The sequence below is a fragment of the Saxophila tyrrhenica genome, assembly GCF_035928015.1.
Source record: "Saxophila tyrrhenica strain CCFEE 5935 chromosome Unknown scaffold_1, whole genome shotgun sequence".
Classification (NCBI taxonomy): Eukaryota; Fungi; Ascomycota; class Dothideomycetes; order Mycosphaerellales; family Extremaceae; genus Saxophila; species Saxophila tyrrhenica.
In genome coordinates this window covers 979,191-994,600 of record NW_027041733.1, presented here as the reverse complement: position 1 = coordinate 994,600, position 15,410 = coordinate 979,191, and the positions used below count along the sequence as shown (strand labels likewise).

The 15,410-nt window shown below is 54.6% G+C and overlaps 8 protein-coding genes across 8 annotated transcripts; 5 read left to right on the top strand and 3 right to left on the bottom strand.

Annotated features, from left to right (window-relative positions):
* Positions 1–1,194: 1,194 nt before the first annotated feature.
* On the top strand, positions 1,195–2,486 carry LTR77_000441 (uncharacterized protein; the record flags this gene model as incomplete). Its single annotated transcript, XM_064797707.1, has 4 exons — positions 1,195–1,756; positions 1,817–2,169; positions 2,230–2,319; positions 2,373–2,486. The coding sequence occupies 4 exons, from the start codon at positions 1,195–1,197 to the stop codon at positions 2,484–2,486; spliced, it is 1,119 nt and encodes a 372-aa protein (XP_064663941.1).
* A 244-nt stretch (positions 2,487–2,730) lies between these two features.
* Positions 2,731–3,684, top strand: LTR77_000440 (uncharacterized protein; the record flags this gene model as incomplete). Its single annotated transcript, XM_064797706.1, has 1 exon — positions 2,731–3,684. The coding sequence occupies one exon, from the start codon at positions 2,731–2,733 to the stop codon at positions 3,682–3,684; it is 954 nt and encodes a 317-aa protein (XP_064663940.1).
* A 217-nt stretch (positions 3,685–3,901) lies between these two features.
* LTR77_000439 (uncharacterized protein) lies at positions 3,902–5,142 on the bottom strand (the record flags this gene model as incomplete). Its single annotated transcript, XM_064797705.1, has 4 exons — positions 3,902–4,293; positions 4,348–4,641; positions 4,700–4,862; positions 4,915–5,142. 4 exons carry the CDS (start codon positions 5,140–5,142, stop codon positions 3,902–3,904), a joined length of 1,077 nt encoding a protein of 358 aa, XP_064663939.1.
* A 635-nt stretch (positions 5,143–5,777) lies between these two features.
* LTR77_000438 (uncharacterized protein) lies at positions 5,778–6,345 on the bottom strand (the record flags this gene model as incomplete). The annotated part of the gene is made up of 2 exons (XM_064797704.1): positions 5,778–6,281; positions 6,331–6,345. 2 exons carry the CDS (start codon positions 6,343–6,345, stop codon positions 5,778–5,780), a joined length of 519 nt encoding a protein of 172 aa, XP_064663938.1.
* A 312-nt stretch (positions 6,346–6,657) lies between these two features.
* LTR77_000437 (uncharacterized protein) lies at positions 6,658–7,014 on the top strand (the record flags this gene model as incomplete). The annotated part of the gene is made up of 1 exon (XM_064797703.1): positions 6,658–7,014. One exon carries the CDS (start codon positions 6,658–6,660, stop codon positions 7,012–7,014), a length of 357 nt encoding a protein of 118 aa, XP_064663937.1.
* A 2,056-nt stretch (positions 7,015–9,070) lies between these two features.
* On the top strand, positions 9,071–10,752 carry LTR77_000436 (uncharacterized protein; the record flags this gene model as incomplete). Its single annotated transcript, XM_064797702.1, has 3 exons — positions 9,071–9,534; positions 9,586–10,012; positions 10,072–10,752. 3 exons carry the CDS (start codon positions 9,071–9,073, stop codon positions 10,750–10,752), a joined length of 1,572 nt encoding a protein of 523 aa, XP_064663936.1.
* A 274-nt stretch (positions 10,753–11,026) lies between these two features.
* FPS1_1 (glycerol channel) lies at positions 11,027–12,358 on the bottom strand (the record flags this gene model as incomplete). Its single annotated transcript, XM_064797701.1, has 4 exons — positions 11,027–11,184; positions 11,241–11,758; positions 11,807–11,985; positions 12,044–12,358. The coding sequence occupies 4 exons, from the start codon at positions 12,356–12,358 to the stop codon at positions 11,027–11,029; spliced, it is 1,170 nt and encodes a 389-aa protein (XP_064663935.1).
* A 1,163-nt stretch (positions 12,359–13,521) lies between these two features.
* On the top strand, positions 13,522–15,286 carry LTR77_000434 (uncharacterized protein; the record flags this gene model as incomplete). Its single annotated transcript, XM_064797700.1, has 2 exons — positions 13,522–13,602; positions 13,655–15,286. 2 exons carry the CDS (start codon positions 13,522–13,524, stop codon positions 15,284–15,286), a joined length of 1,713 nt encoding a protein of 570 aa, XP_064663934.1.
* Positions 15,287–15,410: the final 124 nt, after the last annotated feature.

Genomic DNA, 15,410 nt, shown 5'->3' with positions numbered 1-15,410 from the left:
AGATCTACCACGTCCAAATTCACAACCGTCTTCCGGTATGGCGACGAAATACCGCAACGCTGCTGCCGTGGCTGAGGAGCGGATTCTCGAGCTCACTGGGCACTTCTTCACCCATCCTGACAGCGCGACCGCGACTCGAAAACCGGAGAAGCAGGCAACTGATCAACGACAAGCCTCTCCATCACGATCAGAACAGACCGCATTCAGTGACAAATCTGCCGACCGAGGATCCAAGGGAGACGATAGTGAGAAGCAAAAGCATTGATGCCCATGCCTCATGCCCCGCCGCTTTGCAAACAGAGTCCTTTCAGAAACCGTCACGGTATTTTCGTCAGTCGCTTTCAGAAACGACATGGACATTCGTGTCCATCAGGAAGGAGAAACGAGTAAGGACCGTTGAGTCATGGTCGGCGCCGATGGGTTTATTTGGCATTGAATGGGACTCATGGTCCCTACCTCAGTCGCGGTCATCATCTCAAACTTGGCATCGAATCTCACTTGCTTGGCCATATTAACAATGACAAACTCTGGGCGACCTTCGCACGATTTGCATTTGATGGGAACAAGGCAAACTGGAAGCTCGTCGAGATTGCAGCCTCGGACCCGCGCAGCCGACGGTCTGCTTACGATGCGTATAAATTTAAGCTTCTGATGCTTACAACTCGTCCGCCACGGACGATAACCGTTAACGATCTTGCCTGGCACTGTCAGCCCGCGAAAAGATTCCCCCGATATGTGCAGCCTTGACCGCCATGTGGAGGGCTATCCGATTGCTGTCTGCCAACATCTGCACGCCATACTGTCACGGTGTCGCATCTAGCAAAATGCTGTTGATGCAAACAACGCATTGTACGATGGACAGACCAGAGTCCAGCAATTGGAATGCGAAGCTTTTTGCAACCTGCATCAGTCATCACCAACAAGCGACATAGCGTGGCAGAACCCTGGACTGAACCTTGGTATCAGATAATCATTCCAATGGACTTATACAAATACCTCCGAATCGGTTGCGGCGTTAATCTAAAACCTACCCGGCAGTTATGCCCTTGCTCGACGACATGGTTGCAGGAGAGGCTAGCTGAATTACATAGCTTCCCATTCACCTGATCGCCTCGACATATATATACCAGTGGCTTGCCAGAGGATGGAGGCAGCTGCATCGCACCATAGTTACTACCACACCAGCGACTCAACATGAATCCACTCATTGCAACGTTCCTGACCTTCGGCCTAACAGCTGCCTCTTACTCCTGCATCGACTTCGATGTCCCATTAACCTTCAATGCCTCATATTTCCCTCCCAGCTTTCCGAAATTCGAGAACCATTACCAGAGCGCCGCCTTCCTCACCGGACTCACCGCACGCAATGCTGCCGACGGCCCGTCTCCAATCGGCGATGCTGTCAACACCACCGTCGAAGCGACGATTGCTGCTCACTACTGCACGCCGGACGGTGCAAAGCCAACAACTGTACAGATCCTGACCCACGGTCTCGGCTTTGACCATTCGTACTGGCACTTTGGTGGTCATGGCAGCAAGTACAATTATGTCAAGGTTGCTACTGCTGCTGGATACGCTACGCTTTCGTATGACAGGCTGGGGAATGGCAAGTCGAGTATCGGGGGCCCTTATACGATCCAGCAGCTCGGGCCTGAGACGGGTGTGTTGGTCGCTTTGACGACTCTGCTCCGTGAGGGTGGGCTCTCGAAGCCTGCTGGGAAGAAGATTGCTGTGCCGAAGAAGGTCGTTCATGTCGGTGTGTCAAGCTCGCTTACCCAACTTCTCCACAACAGTGGCTAACGGAAATCGACGACAGGCCACTCCTTCGGCTCCGCCATCACTAACGTCCTCGCCGCCATTGCCCCCACGCTCTCCGACACCATCGTCCTGACCGGCTATAGCACGGATCTGACCTACAGCATCAACTTCGCCGCCGCGACAAGCTTCCACCTCGCGATCGAGAACCAGCCAAAACGGTTCGCAGCGTACAAGAACAAGGGCTGGATCACTTGGGCCGACGAACTCGTGAACCAGTACGGCTTCTTCCACTATCCCGCGTTCGATCCCGAGGTGCTGGCGACGGCCGAGGCGACCAAGTTCCCGTTTGCGATTATGGAGCTTATCACAAACTCGCCGACGAAGGCGCCTGCGTGGACGGGTCCGGCGCTGGTATGTGGTTGTTTAACGTTCGATGTGATCTCATACGCTGACTGATGGTTTGTGTTGCAGCTGATTACCGGCGAGTACGATGAGATCTTCTGCGGGAGCTGGTGTCACGGGGTCTTGCACAAAGCGAAGCCGTACTTTAAGAATGCCAGTGTAAGTGCCTTCAAATCTCGGGCGCTGTAGTTCGGGTACTGACAAGGTGTCAGCCATTCGAGACGTACATCCAGCCCGACACTGGCCATGGCATGAACTTGCACCACAATGCGACCGGCTTCTTCAACGTTGTCAACAACTTTCTCGACGAGAACGTCGGCGCTTGAAGGTCGTCTGCTAGGTAGCCTTTGCTTGAAGCTGGTGGCAGCACAGACTTCGAGCCTGAGGCAATTCAGTTCTATTTATTGGCAGCCTTGTCGGTGTGACCAGCTGGCAGTGGCTTAGCTGCGGATGCCTGTTGGAGACTGCTTTCTTCAGACGCAATCTGTTCAAAGCGATTCTAGATATATATGTTGATACTACATCAGATGAATGTCAAGATACTTTCGTCCGACTCGACGCGTCGCTCCAATGTCCGCCAACCACACCCCACGTTCGTCCTTCACTGAACAGCGTCCGCCACAAAGAACAACATTCTTCGACCTCCCCTCCGAAATCAGAATTGAGATCTACAAACTCGTCTTCGCCAACATGGAACCCCGACCCCTCCGCATCGAACACCGTCCCAAATACGGCTGGGCTCTGTACAATGGTCTCAATTATCACTACTTATTCTCCCCAGCGACCAGCCTTCTCCAGACGAGCAAAAGATTCTACCTCGACGCTGTCCCTACTCTCCACAGACTCTGCCGTCATGGCCCCACTCTCGTAATCGGAGTAGGGCAGAAATCTTTTTACGAGAAGGACATTAGATGGGAGCTTCTCCGACAAGGTCGAAGTCTTCAACTAAGTCGTGTCCGCGACGCCCTGCCTCCGATCCTGCGTGGAGCGAGACAGCGCCTGACGCTCGAGGTCGTCGTTCCACACGATCCTGGCGAGCAGGTCCTCACTATAGCTTTCTTGAAGTGGATGCGGGCTGTCGTCAACACGGCGCCGTCACATCCTGTCTACGGGGACAGCGATTCACGACCAAGGGTGAGGGAGCTCCGTGTAATTTTCCACACTCACGGGCGCGCTCACAGTCCAGCACCTGGCGTGGGGATCTACGACGTTTTCCGCGGTTGGCGCTGCTGCAATGTAGAAGCTGAAGTGGTGCGGAAAGGGGTCTGGCCGGACGATGGTGCTTGGACCACTCAATGGATGACTCCTCAGGGACCGACTCAGAAGCAGTCTTGCAAAAGTGTGATGATGTCTGCTCCTGCGGAGGGTGGCGCGGATATGGAACGCAGCGAGGAAGAAGCCTGGCGGGATTCAGAAGCAGCTCGCGTGCAGGCTACCGAGAAGTGGGCATGGAGGGCAGCCGTTGCGTCGTTTATGTTGGAGCCGGTGAAGTTGAGTGATATGCTGCGTTGGGCGCAAGGATGAGGATAGACCGATATCCTCCAGCCTGCTGCTTCTTATCCCAGGAGTCTTCACACCCACCTCTTACTGGTTGAAAGACATTGGAATGGCTTCGTGCGAAGTCGACAGCATTGCGGACCGCTTGGTGCTTATGAGCGACGACCAGAAACGAGAGGCTCCGGCGACGATGGTATGGAAGTGGGTACTTTCTGCAAGATCTGTTGGATATGTCACCTTCTCACTACTGCTTCGAGGCATCATTCTCTCCTTTGGTCCCATCGCTCTTCTGTCTGTTCGTCCTCCAAGCATAATACTCTCCCGCCGTCATCGCGGGATACTTGGCCGGATTCTCGTCGCTGACACAAGTCGGCACAGTCTCAAGGACCTTAGACCTATCGAACCCGAAGAAGAAAGGCACGGAAAATCTCTCCTTGCCGCTTTGGTTGATGACTCTGTGGACGGTCGAGACGAAGAAGTCGTTGGTCTGCCTCATGAAGCAGTCTGCAATGTTGACCAACATTGATCCGGGGACTGGATTCGCTCTGATCCAGGAGTTCTGCTTGCTGAGGACCTCGAGGCCTCCAGAGTCGTCTTGGGTGACGATTGTGAAGCATTCGACGTCGGTGTGAGCGCCTGTAAACGCACTGATCAGTTTTCGCTCCATCCGGTGGATGCTTTGTTACTCACCGATGCCCTGCTGGTCATCCCTCGATCTCTCCTGGCTTGGGTAGTGAATTATCCTCATGCCAGCCTCCGGAGTTTTAATGTACTCATCGAAAGCATCCTCTGGCACATGCAGCGCCAGTGCAAATATCCTTGTCAAACGCCTGGCAAGCTGCAAGAGCTGCGTGTGATAGCCGTACATGGCTTGCTTGAATTCCGGCTGATCGGATGGCCATATGCTGATCGAAGGCTCATCCTTATCGACAGCTTCCGGGTCCGTTGAAGCGTCATAGGCGAGATTGAATGCTTCACTCAAGTCTGCCGCCGGTCAGCTACTGCCGCCATACAGAAACCACTGCCGTTCGTCGGACGCTACCTCGATGCTTCCACTGATTGCGGTTGTAGGCTTCCATCGGATGGTAGCCGACGAACTCTCCTGGCACTCTGCCTGTGAAGACCTCCATCTTCTGCTCCTCTGGTAGCTCAAAGAACAACTTCGCCTTCTCAAAGGCTTGCTCTTTATAGGAAGGGTCAATGCCCTGAACAAGGATTTTAGCGCTCGTTCACTCTTGCGGAGAACGATAAACTCACATGGTTGACAATGTAGAAGAAGCCAATATCGTGCGAAGCCCTTCGCACTTCCTCAGCGACAGCCTTGCGGTCCTCGAGCTTGTCGCTATAGATGCAGGCAATATCGATCACTGGTATCTGCTCCAGCGAGGTGGGCTCGTTCGATGTGTATTGAAACGTCTTTCCGTTTTGTAACAAGACGGAGGTGGTAGCAGGTTCGTTGACACTGGTCGTTGTTGTGGTCGACATGGCTTAGATATACTCGTTGGCTGTGAGCAGTTCTGAACAAGCCTTTTTATTCTGATGAGTACAGACAGTAGAGTTGGGTGAGCTACAAGTCGGATCGTCGAAGCTTCTCTCTAGGCCTTTACAGTTGGAGTACAAGGCGGGTAGAATAGAGCTCGTCAACAGCAACACAGCAGCACGGCTCAGTCGGCCAACGACCTTAGCCTTTAGCCTCCGATTGCGGCGTCAGTGTAGGAGATATCTTCGGCAACGTAGAGGGCAGTGCAATCGATCTGCAACGTGAAGGATGCGGCTACATTGCATCCAGATAGGCAAGATAGGCTCACATCCTATGGCAGATTGTACATGTTTGGTGGCCGTCCGCCAATCGAGCTCTGATGCTTGTATTATGCCTTTTGCTCTTATGTTGTTTTAAAACTGCTTCTCTCCGTACACGCTCTGCGCGATAGTAATTCCATGCTTGAATATCTGTCCTCAGGTCTCTAGGCCTCCTGCGTGAGCAAGGCGACCAGCCCACCGAGTGCCTCGAGGAAAGGAAACGTATCTCACAGAGCCTGGTAGTCTCACAGACCTCTCCCCTCCTCGATCCTGATTTCCAGCGATATGGCCACTCTGAGTCCCTGCCTCTCCCATCGGGACTACTTGAACTGCAGAGCAATAGCCCTACAGTCTATATCCCCATCCCCATCCCCACCAAGATCATGATGGAACACATCCGGCATCCCTAGTGCCAAAGCCCCCTCACAAATCGCAAACGTATTCCCAACCGTGCCCGGATAGTCACATGAAAGGATCCCATTGCACAGCGAGCAGATCGGGGTGTTTGCAGACTCTGCTCGCGCGACTAGAAACTCCCAGGGGTAGACGTTGTCGGTGTTCCTGGAGATGAACAAGCCCAGAGTGAGGTCGACGAGACGCCCTAGAGAATCGACCCCGAAGCTGTCGGCGTTGGCGTCGTTGGCGAGGACGATGCCGTGGCCGGGGGCGCGAACGGTTTGGAAGAAGTTGTTGTGCGGGGCGCTGGAGTTGTCGGTCGAGTCGACGTAGTAGATATTGAAAGTTGCCGGGGCGGTGGAGGAGGTTGCGATGACGGATGTGATGACTTTGGTTTGCGTGAAGGTGCTGTAGACGGTTCGAGCGATCTTTTGCAGCGTTAGCAGAGGATGAGGTTGTATGAAAGGTAGTACGTACGCTAGTCGTGGACATTTCTGTAGTCGTGAAGCGTTCGGTGGTGGTCTTTAGGCTCGTTTCTGTGATAGTTGGCCTGACCCGTTCTGTGGCTTCAACCTGCTTTTGTTTTAGCCACCAGAAACCATCAGGAGCAAGAAGAGTCAACGTACTTCGAATGAAATCGTCGAAGTGACCGTATTCGAAGGATCAACGCTCGTCACTGTAACCACCGTCGTTGCCGGAGTTGGGAGCGAGAAGCAGCCGCATGCGTCTCGAACACCCTGTCGTCCGTATTCCCTTTGATAGTTCTTCACGCAGGGTGGTTTGCTTGGCAACGCACGCTCGGCGATGTGCGCGCTGTATGGAAGAAGTGACAATGAAGATGCACCAGTGCCGTATGCGGACCCTGCGCCGTACGCGGACCCGGTGGCTGAGATCGAATGGTTGCCCCATGGGCCCCTGGAGGAGCTGACAACTGGTGGCCATGCGGTGCCGGTGACCAGCGGCATGCTGCTAGAGGAACCAGCTGCGAACGAGGAGGAGCTAAGGACGTTCGACGAGGAGCTGAGGACGTTCGACGAGGAGCTGAGGACGTTCGACGAGGAGCTGAGGGCGTACGACGAGGAGCTGAGAGCGTACGACGAGGAGCTGAGAGCGTTGGAAGAGCTGAGAGCATTCGACGAACTACCACTGCCGCAAGTGTAGACATATTGGAAGCTGTTCGCGTTAAGGACAAAGTCAGATATCATATTCAGCAAGTAGGTCACGGATGGACATACCTAGTGGACGTGGTAGTGGTAGTGGCATTGAAGGAAGTGATTGTAGCCGTTACTTCGGTGCTGACTTCGGTGAGTGTTCTGGATGTCAAGAATTAGTAGGTGCTTGCTGGTCACATCAGCTGTTGGCCTTACGTGGTCGAGTTGATCGTGTTCGTTCTGTTTCTGTCAGCACACATGCTCACATCCGCCTGATCTGAAGACATCTCACCTCGTCACAGAATCGGTAGTCGGCTTTCCAGTGATCGTCGCAGTTCCTGTCGTTGTAGTAAAGTCTTCATATGTCGTGGCGGTGTAAGTCGAAACAGTAGTCGAAGTTGGCGTGGCAATCTCAAGGACGGATGAACAGTAGCTCGACAGATAAGTCGTGCCCTGACGACGAATGCAGCGCGCACCGTCCGAAGCAGTACCGGTACTGCAGGTGTTTAGTCTCCTGCCTGCGAGCAGGTCGCCTGCAACAACCTGCAACCACAACATCAACCCCCAGATGCTGAGACTGTGTTGGCAGGCCATAGTGAAGGTGAGAATTTTCGAAGCGAGTGACGTCGATGATACGAACGAGTGACTTGAGGTATGGTGTTGTCCCGGATGCTTACACGTCTTTATAACAGTCAAGTATGAACGCCTGCCGTCTTGCGGCGATTTGGCTGATCGGCATCCTCTACTGCCCCGGCGGTCTTCATTGTTGGGTGCTTGTTCATGGCGTGGGACTAGAAAGCCATCCAATCTAGGCCTTCTCGAAGCAGTCTTTGCAGTCTTTGCAGTCTGAGCACCACCTCAGCAACGTACTTTGTGCTTGAGGCTTCAATCAAAGCGGGCTCGTCAAGCCCAGAAACACTGATGAGCGTCGGCGCGTACCTGTGTTCTCGAGCTTTGGGCGTTTTGGGATCGAAACAGGGCACCGAACGACCACTCTTTGTAATGGCTATCTCAGGGGTAAGAACCTGCATAGCAGCCCTGAGGTACATGGCTTCCCTGTGCGACTGGTGGTGACACCTGTCTGGGTTTCATGCCAGCAGAGTGTCGTTACACGGCCCTGACGAGGACTCTTTTGGGTGCTTCTGGAGTATGACAAGACCGATGTGTTGCCCGAACCAAATGACGAACGCCAGGGTGATGCACGCTCTCATGGAGAGTGAATCGGATCAAAGAAGGCCGTCCACAGCGCCGCCCTGAGCTCCTACTGTACCGCGCGATCAGGGCTTAAGGTCTATCAAGCTGGCTGAAGATTCTTCCGGCGGTCTGACTGACACAGTAAGACGGGAGCCGATGAGTAAGTCCTTCGGGTGGATCGCATTCGGAGTACTCAATAGAAATCCTCGCCGCTTAATTCTTGCAGGACGATGAGTGGTCGAGAAGGGCACGGAGGCATCGAAGGGCCGACCATCGGTAGGGCTACAATCCTTCGAGATGAGGAATACCGAGTGAGACTGTCGTATACCTAGGAGGTACCCTGGTGTGGAATCCACTTACTCCTTTTCTTCTGGAGCTGCCGATGATGGAACGGCCATCTGGCGTGTCTGGTACTATCTCCGTGAGCTGTATACGATATGAAATGCCTTCTCAGTACCGCACAGCCCTCCTTCGAAGACGCAGCACGGCGCGAAGGAAGAGAGGAGGGAGGGTTGATGAGTAATGTAGAGGTCGGAGCCGGATCTCACCCGGCAGCTTCCTGCTTTCCTGCTCCGTGATTCCTCTGCATAAAAAGCTTGGGATACGAATGAGCCAATAGAACGCTGATCTGATGCTCACTACGGACGGTGTCAGATGTCAGCTTCAACACCGAGGCTCGCTTCCGCCGAACGACATTGAACTCGCCTCTCGTACGGAGTACTTATTGATGACATCCCTCTGACTGTGACTCGACGCCCTGTGGTGAGCTGTCTTCTGGTGTTGAAGAAGTACAGATTCTACGTCGAAATTGATAGACGCAAGTGGGCGCTAAAACCTGGCCACAACAAGATATCGAACGCCGGTTTAGCAAGATGGAGACTGGCAAGACGACCAAAACCGTTCAGGTCCCGCACCTATACAGGCTGGTCCTCGTACTCATCACCCTCGTGGTAGTAGCACAGCTAGTCCAAAGGATCCGGCTCTCCAGAAAACGAACAGCCTACGCCCGCGCCGCCGGTGCCCTCCCAGCCAAAGTCTACCCGCAACGAGAGCGCATCCTAGGGTGGGACCTCTTCAAAGAGAACATTACCTCGCTGAAAGCCCACACCTTCCTCGCGGATCAGTATGGGCGTTTCCAGAGGATGGGCGTCAACACGTTCGAGGTCACTGCGTTGGGACGGACGATCCATACGACCATTGAGCCCGAGAATCTCAAGACTATCCAAGCTGTTGATTTCAAGAAATGGGGTCTCGGGGAGCGAAGAAAGATTGCGTTTCGGCCGCTCCTTGGTCATGGGATCTTTACAGAGGATGGCGCACCGTGGGCCCATTCGAGGTATGTGGCTTTTCGTCCCATGTGGCGATCATAACTAAACTCTCGCAACAGGGAGATGCTGAGGCCAAACTTCGCCCGTACGCAAATTGGTGATCTTCCAACCTTCGAAAAGCATGTCCAGCATCTGGTCGCCGCCGTCCCACACGACAACTCCACCGTAGACCTGTCCGAGCTCTTCTTCCGCCTGACAATGGACTCGGCAACCGAGTTCCTCTTCGGAGAGTCGACAGAGTCTTTGACAAACAACAGCCACGAAGGGTTCGCCGAGTCTTTCACCCGTGGTCAGGACTTCATTGCCAACGCGTCTCGTTGGGGTGCGTGGGCTAAACTGTTCCCGGCCAACAAGCAGTTCAAGCATGACCAGAAATTCGTGCATGACTTTGTTGACTACTACGTTGAAAAGGGTCTTGCGAAGCGTGATCAATTGTTGAAGGAGAAGTCCAACGCGGAGAAGCCTGGTCGATACGTCTTTATCGATGTAAGCAGCGCCCAGCACTTTTTCAGCAAAGCAGAAACACGGCACTAACATCCTATCAGGAACTCGTCCGCCAAACAACAGACCCCATAGCCATCCGCAGCGAACTCCTCAACATCCTCCTCGCCGGCCGCGACACCACCGCCTCCCTCCTCACCAACGTCTGGCACATCCTCTCCACACGCCCAGACATCTGGTCCCGCCTGCAGACCGAAATCGCCACCCTCGACGGCGAAATCCCCACTTTCGAAGGCCTGAAGAACCTCAAGTACCTCAAAGCTCTACTCAACGAATCCCTCCGTCTGCACCCAGTCGTGCCCGGCAACGCCCGCGAAGCGTACGAAGACACCGTCCTGCCCGTCGGCGGAGGACCGGACGGTCGCGCACCCCTCTTCATCAAGAAAGGGAGTTCGGTGGGCTGGAGCGTGTACACGATGCACCGCCGCAAAGACTACTTCGGCGAAGACGCCGAAGAGTTCAAGCCGGAGCGCTGGCTCGATGACCCAGAGACTGGGAAGAAAGGACTAAGGCCTGGGTGGGAGTACTTGCCGTTCAACGGCGGGGCGAGGATTTGTTTGGGCCAGCAGTTCGCGTTGACGGAGGCGAGTTATACTACTGTGAGGTTGTGTCAGGCGTTTGGGGGGATCGAGAGTAGGGACTCGAGGCCTTGGACTGAGGGGCTGACGTTGACGTGTGTGAATTTGCACGGGGCGAGGGTGGCGCTGACGCCGGTGGAGGGTTGAGGTGGTGATGACTCGATGAGTGGCGATCTGCTTTATTTCACGACCCGGGACCAAGATCTGACGATTGCACTGTACACTCTCTTCTTAATAAGTAGCAAAGACCTACCAAAAGAAGGCTGCGCTTCTGCAGGTTCACCTTCCTCGAATGCATCAGTGTGTTGTTCGAAGCAGGGACTCTACCTGGCTATAGAGGAACCACGGAGCCATCTTGACAAGGGAACTGCATCTTGGTCTGAAACTTTTTGACTTATAGAACTACTGCTGTCGCCTGCTATCACACAAGACCATCCTTCTTCTGCTGCTCCAATCGCTCCTGCATCGTCTGCTTCGGATTGAACAGCTTGCCCAGACCCATGTAAGGCGTGTTAATCGGCGACGCACCAGTGAAGATGAAGATGTCGTAGATCAGGCCTCCGAAAAGACAGCCCAGGACTATATCTCCAGTCAGCTACTGCGTGCGTGTGAATGGGGGAGATCGTGATGCTTACAAGGCGCAACCATCGGAATCCAGAAGTAATAGCCTCCAGCCGACCACACCTCATGCCCGTACCCAACAGCATAGCTCATCAACCTCGGCCCAAAGTCTCGAGCAAGATTGATCGCATAGCCGGTTTGCCATCCAAAACAAGCACCGATGCCAAAGATCAGGAAGAACAAGCCCAACGGAAACCAAGCTCCAGAAGCGGAGAACTGGCCCTTATTACTGTCGTCCTTGAGAGCGAAAATGACGAACATCAAAATGAAACTCGCGATGAACTCGTCGAAGAACATGCCGGCCTTCGTCATGTCGGCTGCCGGGTATGTGCAGAAGATGCCGGCCGTGGCGTTGGTGGCGGGGGGTACGGTGCGCACGCCGTGACCTTCCATGGCGTTGATGCCGTTGACGTAGTTGATGTAGATGACGCCTGCTGCGCAGAAGCCGCCGAGGAACTGGGCGACGAAATAAACGGGAAGACGTCGCCAGGGGAGTTTGCGGAGGATGCAGTTTGTGAATGTGATGGCGGGACTGTACCGTGTTAGCTTATGCCAGTCAGGATGGGAAGGATAGCCATACTTGAGGTATGCTCCCGAGTCACCGGCGACGTAGATGCCCAACATGACACCCAGGCCCCATCCCCAACTGATGGACTGATAATTGCCCCAGCCGTCGCCTCCAGGTGCAGAGGGGTCGCCAGCAGTCAGTAAGACCTGCGCAACACTGCCGTCACCGAAGAGGACCATTATGAAGACGCCCTGTAAATCAACAGTCAGCTACTGTATGGTAGGTGTCCTGACCGTTGATATCACCCACGAAGAACTCAGCAAAAGGTTCCTTCAAGCTCATCCGTATCTTCGGCCATAGCAGATCGCTATGTTCGCTCTCATCATGCTCTTCAATCACCGGAGCGATCGGATGGAGTCCAAGCCGAGCTCGTGTGTTCGTGAGATTCGTAGACGTCTTCTGCGAATTGAGCGAAGTCGTCGTCTGCTGAATCTCGGATGGCGGCAGGGTATTGAATGTATTCATATTCTCCAACTGCTGCTGGTCCTGCTCGCCATTGGATTCCTTGCTCGTCCAGTCGTCGGACGAGATTTTGTCCAGACTTTGATGGTGCTGATGGGCCATGGTCTCGTCTTCCTGTCGAAACGCCCCAGATGCGAACGCTGATGGACAAAAGGATGAAGATGAAAGGCGAGCAGCTAGTAGAGAGAAAGAGACAGTCTGACAATCCTACGAGCCGACCTAACTCTAGCGGAGCCTTTGCCGACACCAGCTAGCTATACCGCCACGAGGCCATCCCCACCACTGCTGTCATTTTCCCCATCTCGGATCCGCGCAAGCATCGACGATCACGCGTTCGCACGGCCTGGCAGTCTTCGGCATGACGCAAAGTCAGCGGAGGAGCAGCCCTCGGAGAGCCGACAGAGCTCTGCAACGAGAGGGCAGACAAGGGTGGGTTCGCCTATATGATAGCTCCCGCTGATGAACCGTGGAAAACGGCGCGAGGTGAGGTGAGGGGCTTGCACGTGATCGGCTGCGAGGCCGTCTGATGTTGCCGAGAGTGAGCCTCTTCCTCTTCCTGCGAATATGTTCCGAGGGCCACCAAGAAGATGAGTATTCACCACCGCAGCAGCTTATTAACAATTTGCCTCTTCTCATGGTCGTGAAGTCCATGCGGGGACTGGCTGCTTTCTCATCATACATTCATTCCATGCTCGAGGTCTCCGAGGATCTACGGGCTGAGATCAGCAGAGGAGCTCTCAGTCGCAGTTCATTTTCCTTCCGTATCCAGCAAGCCAAAATCCTCTGCCGTGTTGTAGCGTAAAACTACCTCCTCCGCCGACATCAGCTCGGTCGCAACACGATACACGCGTGACAAGAAGCCCAAAGTAAGTAACGCAAGGCCATCGCCTATCACTCCCCCCTCCAACCTCACAGCCCACCTGCAACATCCCCATCAAGCATCTCCACGCTGCTATCTCTACCCTCACCACCCGCGGCGACCGCCGACCAGCTGTCCGGTCCAGCTCTCGCTTCTCGAACAGGTGATCAAGGCTTGTCTCGCCAAACGGCACCATCAACTGGCGTCGCCAAGTGCACCATTGCATGGCCAAGACGTTCGCGACCCGCCGCGGTATCTCTCGCCAATGGCTGGCTCACATCAGTTGGGTGGTGGTGAGAAAAAGTGATATGGCTTGGTAGAAGGTATAGATATAGCTGTAGATGTTGCGCTGGATGAAGTCTTTTCGTACAGTGAGCTGAGTCTGTGACTGAAATTGTTCGCAACCATGGGCTGGATACACGATACCAACACGCGCATTGCGCAGAGCGCTGTCGGACGGTACTTCCGTCTTGAAGGGTCGGGACATGTATGCTGCTCACGAACATTCTGATTGAAGGTCGAATACTGACATCTCCCAGCCCAAATCCCGTCCCAACTCGTTCTTCTTCACCGAAATCCGCGCCGGTCTGGCAACCTTCTTCGCCATGGCCTACATCATCTCCGTCAACGCAACCATCGTCTCGGACACCGGCGGCACCTGCGTCTGCCCACCATCCAGCCCCGACTTGTGCGAGACGAACCAGGACTACCAGCTTTGTCTCTCCGGGTTGAAGCGCGATCTCACGACCGGCACGGCAGCTATCTCAGCTCTGACGACGTTCTGCATGGGTCTGTTCGCCAACATGCCCATCGCTCTGGCGCCTGGGATGGGTCTGAATGCCTACTTTGCGTACACCGTGGTTGGATATCATGGAACAGGTCTCGTGCCGTACCGCGTTGCTGTCACGGCCGTGTTTGTCGAAGGATTCGTCTTCGTCGGTCTCACGATCCTTGGGCTGCGGCAGTGGTTGGCTCGCGCCATCCCAGCATCCATCAAGCTCGCGACTGGTGTTGGTATCGGTCTGTACCTGACCATCATCGGCCTGACATACTCTGCCGGAATTGGCGCCGTTGTTGGAGCAAACGCGACACCACTGGAACTCGCCGGCTGCAGTCCGCAGTTTCTCGATGAAGATGGACTCTGCCCTTCTGCGTACACGATGCGCAGCCCGACGATGTGGATCGGAATCTTCCTCGGTGGCATCCTCACGGTCATGCTCATGATGTTCCGCGTCAAGGGTGCGATCATTATTGGGATCCTCCTGGTCTCCATCATCTCCTGGCCTCGTCCAACGCCGGTCACGTACTTCCCCTACACACCGGTCGGGGACGACATGTTCGATTTCTTCAAGCAGGTCGTCACTTTCCATCCGATCCAGTCGATCCTTGCGGTACAGGAGTGGAACGTCAGCGAGTACGGCGGCCAGTTTGGCCTTGCGTTCATCACATTCTTGTATGTCGATATTCTCGACTGCACCGGTACCTTGTATTCCATGGCCCGCTTCGCCGGAGCGATCGACGAGAGGACGCAAGACTTCGAGGGATCTGCTGTCGCATATCTGGTAGACGCCTTCGGCATCTCCATCGGCTCGCTGTTTGGCGTCCCGCCAGTCACGGCCTTCATCGAATCCGGTGCCGGTATCTCTGAAGGCGGCGCCACGGGTCTGACGTCCATCGTCACCGGCCTGTGCTTCTTCATCTCGGTCTTTTTCGCGCCGATCTTCGCTTCGATCCCGCCTTGGGCGACGGGCTGCACGCTTATCATCGTTGGCTCGCTCATGGCCAAGTCGGCGAGAGACATCAACTGGTCGTACATGGGCGACGCCATCCCAGCATTCTTGACCATCGCCATCATGCCGTTCACCTACAGCATCGCGTACGGTCTGATTGCGGGCATCATGTCGTACATCATCCTCAACACCACCGTCTGGGCTATCGAGAAGGCTTCGGGAGGGAGGATCAAGCCGAAGGATAAGGAGTTGAAAGAGCCGTGGACTTACAAGTTGGAAGGCGGGATATTGCCTCCGTGGGTGACGCGAGCGGCGAAGGGGAAGAAGGACTTTTGGAGGCCGTATGATGACGAGGAGCACCATAACGGTGTGGTCCCGGCGGACAGGAGCTCGGAGGAGATGGACGAGCAGAAGGTTGTGCCGAAGAGTGCTCAGAATTGAATAGAGGATGAGGGCAGATGATGAACGACTCAAAATGTACTTTACCTCACGCAATGATACAATGTTTACATGCAACGGCCGTTGTCATATTTCATCTTGCGAACTCCACCGTCCTCTTCAGCGG